General features: G+C 40.6%; 1 protein-coding gene across 1 annotated transcript; it reads left to right on the top strand.

The window, feature by feature from the left end:
* Positions 1-3,340: 3,340 nt before the first annotated feature.
* Positions 3,341-4,866, top strand: LOC122906563 (elongation factor 1-alpha 1-like). Its single transcript, XM_044248644.1, has one exon. The coding sequence runs from the start codon at positions 3,365-3,367 to the stop codon at positions 4,751-4,753; it is 1,389 nt and encodes a 462-aa protein (XP_044104579.1). The 5' UTR covers positions 3,341-3,364; the 3' UTR covers positions 4,754-4,866.
* The last annotated feature ends 16,733 nt before the right edge of the window (positions 4,867-21,599 follow it).

The following is a 21,599-nucleotide window of genomic DNA, read 5'->3' as shown; positions in this document are numbered from 1 at the left end:
CCTCATCCCTTTTTCTTTGGTTCCAAAAGAGGCCATGAATCAGCCTCATCAAACACCCATATAGAATCTACCTGTTAAGTGGCAGATAAAAGAGGAAGGAACCTTTTCAGATATTCAGGCTTGAGTGGAAAATTACACTGCTGACCTCCAGGTTGTAGCTGAGAAAACATTTTCTCTTTGCCAGGAAATCCTGGCAGTCTCTCCTTCTCAGGTTCAGTTCATTGATTCAGTGCGTACACCGATACCTTTCTTCTCAGATCCAACCTGTCAGCTACCTAGCTCCTTCTGGTTTTCCCAGAATGCCACGTTTTGCTCAGGAAGTGTTTAATTGGTGCTTTAATATCAGCTTAGTCCTCCCTCCATTATTCCTGAACCCTGACAGCCCCCATCACATTTCTCCCCTTTAATGTTTAATGCTATGATGACTGTTACTGATGAGGACTAAATTTTACCCCAGGATGTCCAGGGAATAAATGTTTTTATTAAGAATACAAGAGAAGGAAAGCCATTCTGAAAAATAGAAGATTCCTGTGATTTCCCTCTTGAGACTCATTGAGCAGAGAGCAGAGCTGGCTTGTGGTTATTATTTGATCAGCTAAAGCTAATCTGTGTTGATGCCTCCTGCCAAGTCCTGCCATTTGTGTGTGATTTCTCATCTACTAATACATAATGTATGGATCTGGATATAGGCAAATCAATGATCCTGCTTCAAGGAAGCAAAGCCAAACTAATGGAAACATTAGCCCAAGACTTCAGGAAATGTGGAGAATTGAAGACCCAGGGATGGGTGTTTTAGAAGTATGTGTGGGAACTTTCAAAGGAGAGGGAGGCAGAGAAGGGGTCCAAACAGCAAAGGAGGGGAAATAAGGGGCAAATTTGCATTGCTCGAGTCCAAAATAACCTGGCTGTTTGGGGTAGAGGACATCTGAGTGTAATAACAAAGATTCGTGTGAAACAACACAGAGATGATTCCCAGAACCTCGGCTTCCTTTTGTTAAATTATCAGATGCAACAAGATATGTATTTAGCTCTATTGAGCCAACCTAAGCATCGGCATGAATATACGCTGGAGAAATTATAAGTAACAGGCTGTTCTAGCGAAGATTGTCTGTGCCATGCTTGAATTCTTCAGTTCACAAGAAATCTGAAAATTGATGGCACAGACACAATGTCTTACCATCCGTGGGGTGTTAGAAGATGTGAAATTGGATGGGGTCAGGGGTACTCTTGAAGATTGGTTTCAAGCACTGCATGCTGGTGAAGCTAGTTTAAATCCATCTCTCTCCAGAGATTATTTTTTAAAACTTTTAAAAGATACACAATGCCCTTTTAGTTATTTACATGTCAAAAATGTTACTGGATGTGTTGTTATTTTTCAAAAAATAAAGATTTTTCTAGGTGAATTTAATCCAGAATTTTATGATTTAAGACACTTGTAAGAAGCAATTTTTTATGCCACTTAGAATTCCTTAGATGGAGCTCAGGGCCTAGCATGTAGTAGGTGCTTAAGAAATCTTTAAATGGAAAGGTAGATGGGTGATTGAATGAATGAAAGATCTCATTTCCATTTAGCTAGAGCATTATGTATGTATATGGGTATAGGTCAATAATAACTAAGTATTTTTAAGAAGAGTAGGAGGACCCTAGGCTCACCTCATCCCATGGATAGAAATAGATAACACTTACATCAATGTCAGTAACCCAGAAAACAGCCTGAAGACTGGCAGAATAAACTCCACAACTAAATGTAGAGAAGAGGCCACATGGAAGAGGATAGGAAGGACAGAGATCCAGTGGGGAACTAAGTAGACTCCTGGGACTGTCTGCTGGAGGGAAGGACACTGTGGACATGGAAAGGGAAGAGAAACAGACCCCCACAGTGAAGAGCTTCCACAGGGAAGATGAGTACCCACAACATTTGGCTTTGAAAATGAGAAGGCCCAAATTTTGTGAGGTCTTCAACCAGTAGCACTTAAATCCTGGAATTTTAAAAAAATCAGTAGGCTTGGCTCTGGGAGAGATGGAGGGTCCCCACCCTTAAAGAGAAAGCACAACCAACAGCCCACAAAGATACAGTATAGAAGCAGCAGTTTTCAAGGTGCCAAGGGATACAGGAGGGATTGTTGTTTACTCATCTCAGAGCCTACCACAGGGCAGAAATTACTGGGGAACTCCTCCAGAGACAAAGGAACTGGCAGGTGCCATTTTCCTCCCCGGCCATCCAGTATAAACATAGGGCTGCCTGCAGGACTCCATACCTAACTTGCTAGCATTGCTGTGCTGAACCCTGCTGACCCTATCCCCATGCTGAACAAGACCCATCTATGTGCTGCCTACAAGAGACTCATTTCAGACTAGAAGATACATGCTAATTGAAAGTGAAGGAATGGAAAAGCTTTTATCATGCAAAGGGATGTGAAAAGGCAAGGATAACAAAGCATATTGGACAAAATAGACTTTAAACAAAGAAGAATACTATATAATCATTCAGGGAACAAACCAACAAGAATACACAACAACTGTCAATATTTATACACCCAACATGGGAGCACCCAATATTTAGAACAGTTAATAACAAACATAAAGTAATAATCCATAGTAATACAATAATAGGAGGGGACTTCAATACCCCACTTACATCAATGAACAGATCTTCCAATCAGAAAATCAATAACCAAACAGTAGCTTTGAGTGGTACATTGGACCAGATGAGTTTAACAGATATATTCAGACTATTCCATCCTCAAACAGCAGAACACACATTCTTTTCAAGTACACATGGGACATTCTCCAAAAGAGATCACGTATTAGGCCACAAAACAAGTCTCAAAAAATTCAAAAAGATCAAAATCATTCCATGCATCTTTTCTAACCCACAACACTATGAAACTACAAATCAAACACAAGAAAAAAATCTGGAAAAGAGCACAAATACTTGGAGGTTAAAATAATATGCTACTAAACAAAGAATGGGTCAATCAAGAAATTAAAGAAGAAATTTTAAAAAGTACATGGAGACAGATGAAAATAAAGACACAAGGGTCCAAAATCTTTGGGATGCTGCAAAAGTGGTCCTAAGAGGGATAGTTGTAGCAATACAGTCCTACCTCAAGAAGCGAGAAAAATCTCAGATAAACAACCTAACCATATAGCAAAAGGAGCTAGAAAAAGAAGAGTAAACAAACCCCAAATCAGCAAAAGGAAAGAAAAATTAGAGAAGAAATAAAGGAAATGTTAAAAAAAAAAAAATGAAAGCTTGGCATTTGCAAGGACATGAATGGAGCTAAAGAGTCAAAGAAAGGCTTTTTTTTCTCAACGGGTTTGCCGCCAGAACACAGGTGCCGTGAAAACCACCTAAACCAGAATGGGGAAGGAAAAGACTCATATCAACATTGTTGTCATCGGACACGTAGATTCGGGCAAGTCTACCACTACTGGTCATCTGATCTACAAATGTGGTGGGATCGACAAAAGAACTATCGAAAAATTCGAGAAGGAGGCTGCTGAGATGGGAAAAGGCTCCTTCAAGTATGCCTGGGTCTTGGATAAACTGAAAGCTGAACTTGAACGTGGTATCACCATTGATATCTCCCTGTGGAAATTCGAGACCAGAAAGTATTATGTGACCATCATTGATGCTCCAGGACACAGAGACTTTATCAAAAACATGATTACAGGCACATCGCAGGCTGACTGTGCTGTCCTGATTGTTGCTGCTGGTGTTGGTGAATTTGAAGCAGGTATCTCCAAGAACGGGCAGACCCATGAGCATGCCCTTCTGGCTTACACACTGGGTGTAAAACAACTAATTGTTGGTGTTAACAAAATGGATTCCACTGAGCCACCCTACAGCCAGAAGAGATACAAGGAAATCGTTAAGGAAGTCAGCACCTACATTAAGAAAATTGGCTACAACCCCGACACAGTAGCATTTGTGCCAATTTCTGGTTGGAATGGTGACACCATGCTGGAGCCAAGTGCTAATATGCCTTGGTTCAAGGGATGGAAAGTCACCCGTAAAGATGGGAATGCCAGTGGAATCACACTGCTTGAAGCTCTGGATTGCATTCTGCCACCAACTCGTCCAACTGACAAGCCCTTGCGTCTGCCTCTCCAGGACGTCTACAAAATTGGTGGTATTGGTACTGTCCCTGTGGGCCGAGTGGAGACTGGTGTTCTTAAGCCTGGCATTGTGGTCACTTTTGCTCCAGTCAATGTTACAACTGAAGTCAAGTCTGTTGAAATGCACCATGAAGCTTTGAGTGAGGCTCTTCCTGGGGACAATGTGGGCTTCAATGTCAAGAACGTATCTGTCAAAGACGTTCGTCGTGGCAATGTGGCTGGTGACAGCAAAAATGACCCACCAATGGAAGCAGCTGGCTTCACAGCTCAGGTGATTATCCTGAACCATCCAGGCCAAATTAGTGCTGGATATGCACCTGTGCTGGACTGTCACACAGCTCACACTGCTTGCAAGTTTGCTGAGCTGAAGGAGAAGATAAACCGTCGTTCTGGAAAAAAGGTGAAAGATGGTCCCAAGTTCTTGAAATCTGGTGACTCTGCCATTGTTGATATGGTTCCTGGCAAGCCTATGTGTGTTGAGAGCTTCTCTGACTATCCTCCTCTGGGCTGTTTTGCTGTTCGTGACATGAGACAGACGGTTGCTGTGGGTGTCATCAAAGCAGTGGACAAGAAGGCAGCTGGAGCTGGCAAGGTCACCAAGTCTGCCCAGAAAGCTCAGAAGGCTAAATAAATATTATCCCCAATACCTGCCACCCCAGTCTTAATCTGTGGTGGAAGAACGGTCTCAGAACTGTTGGTGTCAATTGGCCATTTCAGTTTAATAGTAAAAGTCTGGTTAATGATCACAATGCATCGTAAAACCTTCAGAAGGAAAGGAGAATGTTTTGTGGACCATTTGTGTGTGTGCGTGTGTGTGTGTGTGTGGCAGTTTTAAGTTATTAGTTTTTAAAATCAGTACTTTTTAATAGAAACAACTTGACCAAAAATCTGTCACAGAATTTTGAGACCCATTAAAACAAAAGTTTAATGAGGAAAAAAAAAATAAAAAAGAGTCAACGAAAGAAAAAATACCATGTGATTTCACTCCTAGGTGAAAGTCAAGAAACAAAACAAATGAGCAAAGGAAAAAAAGAGAAGGGGGCAAACCGAGACATAGACTCTCAAATATAGAGAACAAATATAGAGAACAAACGGGTTTATCAGACTTGAGGTCGGTAGGAGGATGGGTTAAATAGGTGCTAGGGATTGGGAGTACACTTGTGATGAGTAAGCTGAATCACTAAATTGTACACCTGAAACAAATACTACAGTGTATGTTAACTAACTAGAATTTTTTTTAAAGATTTTATGTATTTATTTGACAGGGAGACAGAGAGAGCACAAGCAGGACGAATGGAAGAGGGAGAAGAGGGTCCCTGCTGAGCAGGGAGCCTGATGTGGGGCTTGATCCCAGGATTCTGGGATCATGACTCCAGCCAAAGGCAGATGCTTAATTGACTAAGCCACCCAGGTGCCCCAACTAATTAGATTTTAAATAAAAACTTTAAAAAAATTTTTTTAAATAAGAAATAAAAAAGCAATAGATCCACAAAACCAGAAGCTTCTTTCAAAAGATTAACAAAACTAATAAGCCTCTAGCCAGACTCAGCCAAAAAAGAGAGGATTTAAATAAGCAAAATCAGAAATGAAAGAGGAGAAATACAAATGACGCCACAGAAATACAAACAGTTGTAACAGAATATTGTGAAAATCTACATGCCAACAAATTGGACAACCTAGAAGAACCGGATAAATTTTAAGAAACACTTAACCTCCCCAAAATTGAATCAGAAAGAAATAGAAAATTTGAACAAACTTCCAGCAATGAAATTGAATCAGTAATCAAAAAACTCCCAACAGGGGCGCCTGGGTGGCTCAGTGGGTTAAAGCCTTTGCCTTCAGCTCAGGTCATGATCTGAGAGTCCTGGGATTGAACCCCACATCGGGCTCTCTGCTCGGCGGGGAGCCTGCTTCCTCCTCTCTCTCTCTGCCTGCCTCTCTGTCTACTTGTGATCTCTGTCTGTCAAATAAATAAATAAAATCTTAAAAAAAAAAAAACAGCAACTCCCAACAAACAAAAGTCCAGGACCACATGTCTTCACAGGTGAATTCTAACAAACATTTAAAGAAGAGTCAATACCTATTCTCAAACTATTCCAAGAAACCGAAGAGGAAGGAAAACTTCCAAATTCATTCTATGAAGCCAGCATTACTCTAATACCAAAACCAGGTAAAGATGCCATTAAAAAAGAGAACTACAGGTCAATATCTCTCATGAATATTGATGCAAAGACCCTCAATAAAATATAAGCAAACTGAATCCAATAATACATTAAAAAAATCATACACCATGATCACTTTCCTGGGTTGTAAGGGTGGTCCGATATTTACAAAACAATCAAAGTGATATATCACATCAATAAGAGAAAGCATAAAAACCATATGCTCATTTCAATAGATGCAGAAAAAGCATTTGACAAAGAACAACATCCATTCATCATAAAAAAAAAAAAACTCAAGAAAGTAGGTTTAGAGGGAACAAGCCTCAATACACAAAAGGCTATATATGAAAAATGCACAGCCCACACCATACTCAATGGGGAGTAACTGAGAGCGATCCTCCCAAGATCAACAGCAAGACAAGGATGTCCCCTCACACCACTTTTATTCAACATAGAAGTTCTAGCCACGGCAGTCAGATAAGAAAAAGAATAAAAGGCATCAAAATTGGTAAGGAAGAAGTAAAACTCTCACTATTTCTCGTATAGAAAATCTGGAAGACTCTACCTAAAAGCTATTAGAAATGATAAAGGAGTTCAGTAAGGTTACAGGGTACAAAATCAATGTACAGAAATCTGTCACATTTCTTTTTTTTTAAGATTTTATTTATTTATGTGACACAGAGAGACAGCAAGAGAGGGAGCACAAGCAGGGGGAGTGGGAGAGGGAGAAGCAGGCCTCTCACTGAGCAGGGAGCCCAATGTGGGGCTCGAGCCCAGGACCCCAGGATCATGACCTGAGCTGAAGGCAGATGCCTAATGACAGAGCCACCTAGGTGCCCCATAAATCTTCACATTTCTATACACAAATAATGTAGCAGCATGAAGTAAAATTATGAAAACAATCCCAATCCCATTTACAATTGCACCAAAAGCAATAAAATACCTAAGAATAAGCTTAACCAAGTAGGTGAAAGACCTCTACTGTGATACTGTGAAAACTGAAAAACACTAATGAAAAAAGTTCAAGTCAAGGCAAAGAAATAAAAAGGTATTCCATGCTCACGGATTGGAAGAAGAAGTATTATTAAAATGTCTGTATTACCCAAACCAATCTATAGATTTAATGCAATCCTTATCAAATACCACCATCATTTGTCACAGAACTAGAACAAACAATCCTTTATTTGTTAGGGAACCACAAAAGACCTCAAATAGCCAAAGCAATCTTGAAAAATAAAAACAAAACTGGACTTGATTATTTGTGTTTTGGGTGTTGAATTTGAGAAGTTCTTTATAGATCTTGGATACCAGCCCTTTATCCGAAGTGTCATTTGCAAATTCTGTGGCTTGCCTCTTTGTGTTGTTGACTGTTTCCCTTGCTGTGCAGAAGCTATTTATCTTGATGAAGTCCCAAAAGTTCATTTCGCTTTTGTTTCCCTTGCCTTTGGGGACATGTCTTGAAAGAAGTTGCTGTGGCCGATGTCCAGAAGGTTACTGCCTATGTTCTCCTCTAGGATTTTGATGGATTCCTGTCTCACTTGAGGTCTTTCATCCTTTTAGAGTTTATCTTTGTGTATGGTGTGAGAGAGTGGTCAAGTTTCATTCTTCTATATATAGCTGTCCAATTTTCCCAGCACCATTTATTGAAGAGACTGTCACCCTTGTCCAAGAAGACATACTAATGTTTAACAGACATATGAAAAAATGTTTAATATCATTAGCCATGAGGGAAATTCAAATCAAAACCACATTGAGATACTGCCTTACACCAGTTAGAATGGCAAAAATTGACAAGGCAAGAAACAACATATGCTAGAGAGAATGTGGAGAAAGGGGAACCTTCTTATACCATTGGTTGGTACAGCCACTTTGGAAAACAGTGTGGAGGTTCCTCAAAAAGTTAAAAATAGAGCTGCCTTATAACCCAGGAATTGCACTACTGTACTCCAAAGGTACAGATATAGTGAAAAGAAGAGCCACATGCATCCCAGTGTTCCTACCATTAATATCCACAATAGCCAGACTATGGAAGGAGCTGAGATGCCCTTCAACAGATGAATGGATAAAGAAGATGTGGTCCATTTATACAATGGAATGTTACTCAGCATCGTAAAGGATGAGTACCCAACTTTTGCATCAGCATGGATGGAACTGGAGGAGATTATACTGAGTGAAATAAGTCAAGCAGAGAAAGACAATTATCATATGGTTTCACTTATATGTGGTACCTGAGGAATAGCATGGAGGACTTAAGGGAAGGAAGAGGAAAATGAGGGGTGAGGAATCAGAAAGGGAGATGAACCATGAGAGACTATGGACCCCAGGAAACAAACTGAGGGTTTCAGAGGGGAGGGGGAATGGGTTAACCCCATGATGGGTATTAAGGAAGACACATATTGGAGCGCCTGGGTGGCTCAGTCGTTAAGCACCTGCCTTTAGCTCAGGTCATGATGCCAGGGTCCTAGGATCCCTGCTTGGCAGAAAGCCTGCTTCTCCCTCTCCAACTCTCCCTGCTTGTGTTCCCTCCCTTGCTGTGTGTCTCTCTCTGTCAAATAAATAAATAAAATCTTAAAAAAAAAAAAAAGGAGAGCATGGATTGCATGGAGCACTGGGTGTTATATGAAAACGATGAATCATGGAACACTTCATCAAAACTAATGATCTACTATATAGAGACTAGCATAACATAATAAAATAAAAATTAAATTAAATTAAAATTTAAATAAAGAGCTGTGCCAACAAAAACTGAAGGTATAACAACTCTAGACTTCAAATTATACTACAAAGTGGTAAAAATTAAAGCAGAATGATACTGGCATAAAAATAAACACAAAGACCAATGGTATAGAATAGAAAGCCCCAAAATAAACCCATAATTATATGGTGAATTAATCTTTGACAGGACAGAATATAGAGTCTCTTCAACAAATGGTGTTGACTAAACTGGATAGCAACATGCAAAAGAATGAAACTGGAACACTTCCTTCCATGATATACAAAAATAAACTCAAGGGCGCCTGGGTGGCTCAGTGGGTTAAGCCGCTGCCTTCGGCTCAGGTCATGATCTCAGGGTCCTGGGATCGAGTCCCACATCGGGCTCTCTGCTCAGCAGGGAGCCTGCTTCCCTCTCTCTCTCTCTCTCTCTGCCAGCCTCTCTGCTTACCTGTGATCTCTCTCTGTCAAATAAATAAATAAAATATTTAAAAAAAAAAACAAAAATAAACTCAAAATTAATTGAAGACCCAAGTGTGAGACCTGAAACCACAAAAATCCTAGAAGAGAGCACGGGCAGTAATGTCTTTGACATTGCAACATTTTTCCAGGTATGTCTCTTGAAGTAAGGGAAATAGAAACAAAAATAAACTAATTGGGACCACATCAAAATAAAAACCTTCTGCACGGTGAAGGAAACAATAAAACTAAAACGAACCTACTAAAGGGGAGAAGATATCTGCAAATGACATATCTGATAAAGGGTTAGTATCCAAAATAGAGATAGAACTTATGGAACTCAACACCCAAGAAGCAATTAATCCAATTTAAAAATGGGCAGAAGACATAAACAGACATTTCTCTGAAGAAGACATACAGATGGCCAAAGGCACATGAAAAGATACTCGACATCATTAATCATCAGGGAAATGCAAATCAAAACCTCAATGAGCTATCAACTCACACCTGTTAGATGGCTAAAATCAAGAACACAAGAAACAATGAGTGTTCGTAAAGATGTGGATAAAAAAGAACCCTCATACACTGTTGGTTGGAATGCAAACTGGTGCAGCCACTGTGGAAAACAGTATGGAGGTTCCTCAAAAAATTTAAGATAGAACTACCCTATGATCCAGTAATTGCACTACTGGGTATTTACCCAAAGGATTTAAAAAAAAAAAAAAACACTATTGCAAAAGGAATTATGCATCCCTATTTTTTTTTAAGATTTTATTTATTTATTTGACAGAGAGAGATCACAAGTAGGCAGAGAGGCAGGCAGAGAGAGAGAGAGGAGGAAGCAGGCTCCCTGCTGAGCAGAGAGTCTGATGCGGGACTCGATCCCAGGACCCTGAGATCATGACCTGAGCCGAAGGCCGCGGCTTAACCCAATGAGCCACCCAGGCGCCCTGCATCCCTATTTTTATTGCAGCATTATTTACAATAGCCAAATTAAGGAAGCAGCCCAAGTGTTCATCGGTAGATGAAAGGATAAAGAAGATGTGATATATATTTATATAATGTAATATTATTCAGCCATTAAGAGGAATGAAATCTTGGCATTTGCCATGACATGGACAGAGCTAGAGAATATAGTGCTAAGCAAAATACTTCAGTTAGAGAAAGACAAATACCATGTGATTTTACTCATATGTGAAAGTCAAGAAACAAACAAACAAAATGAGCAAAGAGGAAAAAAAAGAGAGACAAACCAAAAGAAGACTCTCAACTATAGAGCACAAACTGATGGTCACCGTAGAGGAGCTGGATGGGGGAGATGGGTGAAATAGGTGATGGGGGCTAAGAGTACACTTATCATTATGAGCACTGAGTAATACATAGAATTATTGAATCACTATATTGTACCCCTGAAACCAATAGAACACAATATGTTAACTATACTGGAATTAAAGTTAAAAACTTAAAAATATATTTTTAATTATAATAATATTTTTATGAAACATTTTATTTTTTTATTTTTTATGAACATTTTAAATGATTATGACCACTTTTCAGTATTTGGTGGTGAGTCCATCCCTTTATGAATGAAGTAGAAACCAGATAACAGTCCCATATTGTGAGTAGAATATGGAAAAGATGGGTACCCACTGCATGATCTGTTCCCAAGTGATGATATAAGACTGGCTGTGATGGGGTGCCTGGGGGCTCAGTGGGTTAAAGCCTCTGCCTTCGGCTTAGGTCATGATCCCAGGGTCCTGGGATCAAGCCCCGCATCAGGCTCTCTGCTCAGCAGGGAGCCTGCTTCTCTCCCTCCGCTCTCTCTGCCTGCCTCTCTGCCTATTTGTGATCTCTGTCTGTCAAATAAATAAAATCTTAAAAAAAAAAAAAACAGGCTGTGATGATACCCACATACCCACTGTATGATCTGTTCCCAAGTGATGATATAAGACTGGCTGTGATGATATAAGACTTCCCTTAGAGATGAAATAAGACTGAGCTATAACACGCTGTTAAGAAAAGTCAATCTAAGCAAACATCAATAGATGCTGTAAGGTCTGAGATACTGAGAGTGGAATTCTACACTAAATTCTGGATGATTCAGAGGACAGAAAAAGCCAAATTTATCTAAAACAAATATCAGAGTTTAGTGGTGGCCTGAAAACTCAATATCTTAAATTTGTGTCCAACAGGATACTGTGGTGATGTGAACACAGAAATAATTTTGATGCTGCCACTACGAGCCACTGCCTCGTATTAAACACCCTGGGCCATATACTTTGACTCGTTTCATTTAACACTCAAAACAGCCTGAAGCCGAGTGTCCTTACCTCTGCTTTATAAATGAGAAAAAGTCATGGACAAAAGATAAAGTAGCTTTCCAAGGTGGCATAGCCAGAATATGACAGAGTTGGCATTTGAACCCAAGTCCGTCTGATTCCAAAACTCAGCTTTTAATCCCCAACAGCTACTTCTGTCTATTTCTAAAAGGACAAATGAATACAAAAAAGTTATATTTTGCTAGCTTACACTAATCCAAACATCGGTTTAATATGTACCTTCACATCCTCAGTACCTGTGTAAAGATTCTATACTGGGTACTGGGGATATGAAGGTGAAAAAAGCCAAGTCCTTATTCTCAAGAAACTTACAACGTAACATAAGAAATAGACACAGGCACAATGGAAAGTAACATAGGAGCCCAAGAGCTGTACTGGTAATATCACTGAGGGATTAATTGTCTATGTAGAGAAGAAATCAAAATGAATATTTTTTGTCAAATAGTTATGGATACTTGAAGTTGGTATAATCAATAAGAAGATTAAAAACAGAGAGGAGTACATAGTGTTAGGCCCAACAAGGTAGTTTCTAATTCTGTTATCTGTCATTTGTTTCTGTGCAGAGCTCTATATGATTATGAAATATTTTATGAAATCTGCCACAGTGTATCAAAAGTGAGCCCAGGAGGTCAGGCTCCTTGCAAAACTGAAGCAGAAGAGCAAGAATGTATTCAATGATGCAATGATAATTATTACTAACAATGAAATTTCACCATTTTAATTAAATCAGTACTTCAGGAAATATAGCATTCTCTGTTGTAGAGTTGATTTTGTTCTTACATAAAAATTTTTAAAAAGAAAATGTCTGTGATTTTCAACATGTCATTAGACTATAGGCTAATATAGTTATAGATAACTAATTTTTTAAAAACCCAATGTAAGTCAAAAAATATCAAATAACTTACCACAAGAAAATGTGCTCATGGATTGACCAGACAAAAGAACTCTATGCATACCTTAGTACCTAATGATGAATCACATGTATAAAAATAAAAATTCTAAGGATTGTTCTATGAACATAAAGAAATTCTCATTAGGGAAAGAACACTGTAAACTAAAATAATTCAGTTAAATTTATTTTAAATATAATAGAGACTTTTCTTGAAAACATTCGCACAGAGGTAAATTTCAGGAAAGTTTTGAAGTCGTGGAGAAATGTTCTGTAGGTTTTATAAAGAACTATTGTCTTTTTTTTTTTTTAAAGATTTTTTTATTTTATTTTATTTATTTGAGAGAGAGAGACAGTGAGAGAGAGAATGAGCGAGGAGAAAGTCAGAGAGCAAAGCAGACTCCCCATGGAGCTGGGAGCCTGATGTGGGACTCGATCCCGGGACTCCAGGATCACGCCCTGAGCCGGAGGCAGTCGTTTAACCAACTGCGCCACCCAGGCGTCCCAAGAACTATTGTCTTTATCAAAGAAGATTGGGCAAAGATTTCATAGCCAGGCATAAAAAGGGATAAACTATCAAAGAGAAAACTGATAAAAGAAAAAGTTGATTTCGTTAAAATTGAACACTTCTCTTTGAAGAACTCTGCTAAGAAAATGAAAATAAAAGCCACAAATTGGGAGCAAATATTTGTACAACACATGTCAGATAATGGGTTGATATCCGGAATATATAAAGAACTCTTACAACTCAATAATAAAAAGCAAACAACCCAATTAGTAGTGGGAAAGACCTGAACAGACAATTCATCACAGAAGATACGGTCACCTCTTTCCATGGGGGCTACATTCTGAGACCCCCAATGGGTGCCTGAAACAGCAAATAAGTACCAAGTCCTATACATGCTGTTTTTTCCTATAATAAATATTTATGATAAAGTTTAACCTGTAGGGACACCTGGGTGGCTCAGTGGGTTAAGCCGCTGCCTTCGGCTCGGGTCATGATCCCAGGGTTCTGGGATCGAGTCCCGCATCGGGCTCTCTGCTTAGCGGAGAGCCTGTTTTCCTCTCTCTCTCTCTCTCTCTCTCTCTCTGCCTGCCTCTCTGCCTACTTGTGATCTCTGTCTGTCAAATAAATAAATAAAATCTTTTAAAAAAAAAGTTTAACTTGTAAGTTAGGCACAATAAGAGATTAACAACAAAAACTGATAAATTGGAACAATTATGAGAATAATAAGTAATGGAATGTGGTCTCTCTCAAAATGTCTTATTGTACTGTTCTCACCCTCCTTTTTGTGAGGATGAGACATGATAAAATGCCCACATGATGAGATGAAGTGAAGTGAATGATATAGGTATGGTGATTAGGCTACTCTTGACTTGACCGTTTGTCAGAAGGAGGGTCCTCTGCTTCTGGGACCACGGTCGGTTTACCACAAGTAACTGGAACTGTAGCAAGTGAAGCTGGATAAGGCCAGACCGCTGTATACCGATGACAAATAAGAACATGGAAAGATGTTCAAATCTTACAATTTATTGGGTACCTGCTAATTACAAATAGCATCCTTGTTAGAGACATGCAAATTAAAACCACAAAGAGATATTCCTGCACACCTCTAAGAATGGCTAAATTAAGTGGTGTAAGAGAGGAGAAGGGAGTTGGGGGAAATTGGAAGGGGAGGTGAACCATGAGAGACTACGGACTCTGAAAAACAATCTGAGGGGTTTAAAGTTGTGGGGGGGTGGGAGGTTGAGGTACCAGGTGGTGGGTATTATAGAGGGCGCGGATTGCATGGAGCACTGGGTGTGGTGAAAAAATAATGAATACTGTTATGCTGAAAATAAATAAATTAATATTAAAAAATAAAATTTAAAAAAAAGAATGGCTAAATTAAAAAGACAGTCTTCTGTGTGTTGGTGAGAATATAGAACAACTGGAAAACTAACACACTGCTGATGAGAATTATAAAATTTTCCACCACTTTGGAAAGCATTCTGGCAATTTCTTAAAAAGCTGAGTATATACTTAACCACATGACCCAACCATTTCACTTCTAGGTAATCACCTGAGTGATATAAAAACATATGTCCAGGGGTGCCTAGGTGTCTCAGCCGGATAAACAGCTGACTCTCGATTTCATCTCAGGTCATGATCTTGGGGTCCTGAGATCAAGCCCTGTGTTGGGCTCCATGCTCAGCAGGGAGTCTGCTTCTCTCCCTCTTCCTCTGCCCTTCCCCCTGCTCATGCTTTCTCTCTGTCAAATAAATAAGTAAATCTTTTTTTTTTAAGATTTTATTTATTTATTTGACAGAGAGAGAGATCACAAGTAGGCAGAGAGGCAGGCAGAGAGAGAGAGAGGAGGAAGCAGGCTCCCCGCTGAGCAGAGAGCCCGATGCAGGACTCGATTCCAGGACCCTGAGATCATGACCTGAGCCGAAGGCAGCGGCTTAACCCACTGAGCCACACAGGCGCCCCAAAAATAAGTAAATCTTAAACACACACACACACACACACACACACACACGTCCACACAAAGTCTTCTTTATGAATGTCCATTGCAGCTTTCTTTGTTTCAGCCAAAAACTAAGGGGTAAATGTTCATCATCTTGTGAGTGAACAAACAATGTGTGAATGATTAAGCAATATCCATACAACGGAATATTACTTAATAATAAAAAGGAACAACAATTGACACATGCAACTACAAGAAGGACGCTCAAAATCTTTATGTTAAGAGAAGGAGATCAGATTTTTTTTTTTGAGATTGTTTTTTTAAGATTTTATTTATTTGACAGAGAGAGACACAGTGAGAAAGGGAACACAAGCAGGGGGAGTGGGAGAGGGAGAAGCAGGCTTCCCACTGAGCAGGGTGCCGAATGTGGGGCTGGATCCTAGGACACTGGGATCATGACCTGAGCCAAAGGCAGATGCTTAATGACTGAGCCACCCAGGTGCTCCAGGAGACCAGATTTAAAAGGCACATGCTGTAGATGTCATTTATATCTCATATTGAAAAGGCAAAACTAATGTGAGAGACAAATATCAGTAGTTATCAAGACCGATGAGGGGTGGGGAGCAGAGGGAAGACTGACTATAGGGATGCATGAAGAAAGTCTCCAGAGCGATGGAAACATTGTATACTTTGATTGTGACGGTGGTTACACAACTGTGTGTATCTGTCAAAATTCATAGAACTATACATCAAAAAAACACAGATTTTACTGTTTGTAAATTATACCTCAATCAACCTGACTTTAATAAGATATATGTGAAACATTCATTTTATTTATTTATTCAAGAAGTTTAGTAATAGAAAAGAATTTTACACAACCTGGATTCCAACTAAAATTGTCACATAGGAAATCATTAATTATCATTTATTCAACAGTAAAAACAAAATTGCTACCTGAATTTACTAATAAATACTTCTAATAGGTTTTATTTATTTATTAGAGAGAGAGAGCGCAGGGAGGGACAAAGCAGGGGGGCAAAAGAATCTGAAGCAGACTCAGCACTGAGCGCAGAGCCCAACTGAGGGATTGATCCCACGACCAGGAGATCAGGAGCCAAAACCAAAAGTGAGACGCTTAACTGATTGAGCCACCCAAGTGCCCCAATTTTTTAAAAATTTTTTTAAAATTTTTTTGCCCCAAATTTTTTAAAAATACATGAGCTACTGAGCCTCAACGTTTCCTCTCCTATAAAAGAACGTATATTAAACTGTAGTTTTTTCCATTACCCACTTTGAAGTTAATCATTCTTGGCTGATCTATCATCTTCAAAAAGTCCCAAGTTATATATGTCCCTTTGGAATGCTAAAATATCTTTTTTTTTTAATTTTTAAAGATGTTTATTTATTTATTTGACAGACAGAGATCACAAGAAGGCAGAGAGGCAGGGAGAGAGATGGGGGGGGGGAAGCAGGCTCCCTGCTGAGCAGAGAGCCTGATTCGGGGCTCGACCCCAGGACCCTGAGATCATGACCTGAGCCGAAGGCAGAGGCTTTAACCCACTGAGCCACCCAAGTGCTCCGTAGAATGATAAAATATCTTAATTTGTTATTGATTCTCCAGTTCTTTAAGGTATAAGGAGAGCTGGTGTGTTGTGGATTTTTCAATTTTTTTGAGGGATGCTTGGATGGCTGTGTATTTCCCCCTTAGAACCACCTTTGTTGTATCCCACAGGTCTTGGACTGAAGTGTCTTCATTCTCATTGGTTTCCATGAAGTGTTTAAGTTCTTTGATTTCCTGGTTGATCCAAACATTTTTAAGCAGGGTGGTCTTCAGCTTGCAAGTGTTTGAATTCCTTCTAAAATTTCTTGTGGTTAAGTTCCAGTTTCAAAGCATCATTGTCTGAGAATATGCAGGAAATAATCTCAGTCTTTTGGTATTGGTTGAGCCCTGATTTGTGACCAAGTATGTGGTCTATTCTGGAGAAAATTCCATGTGCACTCGAGAAGAATGAGTTTTCTGTTGTTTTAGAGTGGAATGTTCTGTGTGTATTTATGAGGTCCACCCGGTTCAATGTGTCATTCAATGCTCTTGTTTCTTTATTGATTTTCTGCTTGGATGATCCGTCTATTACTGCGAGTGGCGTGTGAAGATCCCCTACTATTAATGTATTCATATCAATATGACTCTTTATCTTTTTTTTTTAAAGATTTTATTTATTTATTTGTCAGAGTGTGCACAGGCAGACAGAGTGGCAGGTAGAGGCAGATGGAGAAGCAGGCTCCCACTGAGCAAGGAGCCCGATGTGGGACTCAATCCCAGGATGCTGGGATCATGACCTGAGCCAAAGGCAGTGGCTTACCAAACTGAGACACCCAGGCATCTCAATATGACTTTTTATCTTGATAAACAGTTGTCTTATGTAGTTGGCTGCTCCCATATCGGGGGTATAAATATTTACAATTGTTAGATCTTCTTGGTGGATAGACCCTTTAAGAGTGATGTACTGTCCTTCTTTATCTCTGACTACAGTCTTTAGTTTAAAATCTAATTTATCTGGGACAACGGGGTGGCTCCAGTCAGTTAAGCCACTGCCTTCAGCTCAGGTCATGATCCCAGGATCCTGGGATCTAGTCCCACATCAGGCTCCTTGCTCAGCAGGGAGCCTGCTTCTCTCTCCGCCTCTGCCTGCTTGTGTGTGCTCTCTTTCTCGCCCTCTCCTCTGACAGATGAATGAATAAAATCTTTTTTTAAAAATCTAATTTATCTGCTATGAGAATCACTACTCTGGCTTTCTCTTGAGGCCCATTGGCATAAAAGATGCTTCTCCATCCCTTCACTTTCAGTCTGGATGTATCCTTAAGTTCAAAATGGGTCTCTTGTAGACAACATATGGACGGGTCCTGTCATTTTATCCAATCTGCAACCTGGTGCCGTTTCATGGGAGCATTTAGGCCGTTCAGATACCTGAACCAAATGGGCTCTACTGGTTACATTTCCACTTTCTCAGTCTGAACAAAATATAGTCATTAGTAGGAGCCCTTTGATACCATTTTAATTTTAAGGGTTATTTCAACTCAGGTGCATGCCATGTGACCTGTGGTCGGCAGCACACTTCCTAGTGAGCGATACTGCAAGAAGAATCACACTTTCCTGGGCCAGGCCACTGACTCAGGCTGCAGTCGCGCGCTCACGAAGGCCGACATCCACAACATGACTCCAGCTCATGGTGTACAATCTGAAGGTCAGCAGATGCCTCAGACTGAGAAAGAGTAGGACTTCACGTTATTGCGTCTGAGCTTTCGGAAGCAGGGTATCTGGCTTGACATGTGAAAAATAGACTTCTCTCTCCGTTTGTTTTCATCTGATTGTATGGAATATTTCCCATGAAGGACTCATGAAGGGGTAGACAGGAGGCTGCTTCAGGCACTGGCAGAATGGACTCATCATTTAATATTCTGCAGAGAGCTCAAGGAGGGACTCCTATTAAGGGAAGTACGGCAGCTGCCCTCCAGAACAGCTGATGCTTAGCATGGCACTAGGGTGACACATCCATACATCTTAATAAAGCACTGTGCATTAATCTATTAGTAGCAACTCAAGGAAATACTCCAGTGGCCAAAGCAGAGTGGGTATGTGGTCAAGACTAACAAGATAGACCGGAGAAAAGCATTACAAAGTAACTTGGTGGTGTTTTCTCTAATTCTCTGTTTTCAAAATTGAGAAGAATGCTTCGCAGTAAAGGAATTGCTATTGGGAGAGGCAGCTGGCTTTGGTGGGGATTGAAGAATAGGGAGCCACTCAAGCAAACCAGATGTGTATTGAGGTTAGTTGCCCCCACTGATATACAGAGGACCAGTAGAAACAGCAACTGCCAGTTCCTGGAATATCAGCAACAGGAAAAAAAAAAAAGGGAGATGCAGTTATAAGAAATGTAACTTAATTTTCAAAATGTAAAAGAATCATGCAAGTCAAATGTGGGGTTGGGACAGGAGGGAGTCAGTCAACCAGTTTCTCTGGGGTCTAGAGTCAAACCTCTTTGCATACAACAGATGAGGTCAAGTGGAAGGTAGGCACCAGTGCTATAACAGCAGGAATGCTGAACTTATATTCAGAAGCTTTGCATTTGAATCTCCATTCTGCTACTTGCTAGCAGAGTGAACTTTGACAAGTTATTGAACTTCTCTAGAATTTTTTTTTTAAAGATTTTATTTATTTATTTGACAGACAGAGATCACAAGTAGGCAGAGGGGCAGGCAGAGAGAGAGGAGGAAGCAGACTCCCTGCTGAGCAGAGAGCCCAATGCGGGGCTTGATCCCAGGACCCTGGGATCATGACCTGAGACGAAGGCAGAGGCTTTAACCCACTGAGCCACCCGGGCGCCCCGAACTTCTCTAGAATTAAGTGAAATAATGAATATGAAAGTATATGGCACTACTATATAAGACTACTATATAAGCAGAATTTTGCTTGATCTGTTCCCCTGCTGTGGAAGCCTTAATGCATGCAGTTAAGTTTTGCATGGTGAACATTTATTTTTAAATTTTTTATTGTACAAAGTTCACTGGCATAGAACTCATCGATCAAGATGTCAATATCTTTCCCAAGTCAGCCCACCCAAACGGAGTCACTCTTTCAGTTGACCCACCAAAATGCCTAATATATACTGCCTGAACTTACGTGTACTTGTACTTGGCAAAATACTATGTAAGCATTCTTATGTCTGTTCTCATGTGCATGTCCTATCTACTCAATTAGGATTATTGACGTATTGAGCCATAAGGCATTTTAAAGAAGAGTTTAAGCCAAATTCTTCATTGTACAGATGGGAATATCAAGGTTCTGGGAAGTCCGGTGACTGGTCTCGAGTCATATATTGATTGGTGAATAAGTATTAGGACCAAGTTCTCTTCGGTTCAGGTCATGATCTCAGGGTCCTGGGATCAAGCCCCATGTTGGGCTCTCTGCTCAGCGGGGAGGCTGAGCCAATTGGCCCCTAGCCAATGCTTCTCTCTCCCTTACTCTCGTTCTAAAAATAAGAATCTGAGGAGGAGTACCAGTTTTGGTGCTATTATTGTTCATCCCTAAAATTTAGTACATGTTCACACAACCTGGGGATGTTTGAAACTGTCAATGTTTATAAACAGTTACATTCAGAAACACTAGAAATATTCTTCCCGTGATCAGTGTGTTCTATAAACCCTATTCTTTCTTCGTCAGGTTGATAATATTATTCTAGATTATAGATATCTTTATGCTCTCCAAGCATCAGGAATCAAACAACCAGTCAGAGCTACCTCTTACGAAAAGGCGGTGACGATGAACCCAACAAGGTCACTTCCAAGAAGGCCACTCTGGACGAGGCCGCTCTAGATGACGCTGCTGCTCCGCAGATGAGGCCGCTCCATGATTGGAGCCGTTCCCAAGAAGAGGCCACTCCCAAGACAAGGCCACTGCTCAATGAAGTTGCTCCCCGGACAAGGCCGCTCCCAAGAAGAGGCTGTTCTGGACAAGACCATTTCCTCGATGAGGCCACTCCCAATGACAAAGAAGCAACAATGACAAGGAGGACAACCCAGATGACACAGACTCTGCTCCCCACGATGCTACTCTGACCAGGCTTCCACCCGGAGGAAGCCACCACTGCGGACAAGGCCACTTGTGGTTCGGGGTGGCGAGGCATTTTGCAGCGAGGCTGCTGGTGTCTAGGGGCCGTTGGCATCTCAGGGCTGCTTACGCCTCCAGACCGCTGGCATCTAGGGGCTGCAGGTGTCAGGACCGACTGCTGGCCTCTAGGGTCTGTAGGCATCAGGACCGCAGGCGTCGAGGGACCACTGGCAACTGGACCGCAGATGTCTCAGGACCGCAGGCGTCAAGGGACCGCTGACAACTGGACTGCAAAAGTCCAAAATACTTTTGTATCTATTGTCAAATTTTTTTAAAAAGATATTTATTTTTTTATTTTTTATTTTCAGGATAACAGTATTCATTATTTTTTCACCACACCCAGTGCTCCATGCAATCCGTGCCCTCTATAATACCCACCACCTGGTACCCCAATCTCCCACCCCCCGCCCCTTCAAATCCCTCAGATTGTTTTTCAGAGTCCATAGTCTCTCATGGTTCACCTCCCCTTCCAATTTCCCCCAACTCCCTTCTCCTCTCTAACTTCCCATGTCCTCCATGCTATTTGTTTATTTGACAGAGAGAGATCACAAGTAGGCAGAGAGGCAGGCAGAGAGAGGGGGAAGCAGCCTCCCCGCTGAGCAGAGAGCCCGACACGGGGCTTGATCCCAGGACCCTGGGATCATGACCCGAAGTGAAGGCAGAGGCCTAACCCACTGAGCCACCAAGGCACCCCTCTATTGTCAAATTTGATCAATTTGGAAAACCTGTGGAGAACTCAGTGTAGGTAGTATTTATCCCCATTTTATAGTTGAAGAAACAGAGGGTGAGAGAGGTTAGATA

The sequence above is a fragment of the Neovison vison genome, chromosome 5 (genome assembly GCF_020171115.1).
Source record: "Neovison vison isolate M4711 chromosome 5, ASM_NN_V1, whole genome shotgun sequence".
Classification (NCBI taxonomy): domain Eukaryota; kingdom Metazoa; phylum Chordata; class Mammalia; order Carnivora; family Mustelidae; genus Neogale; species Neogale vison.
Note: the sequence above shows the minus strand (reverse complement) of the source record. Positions and strands in the feature narration are given on the sequence as shown.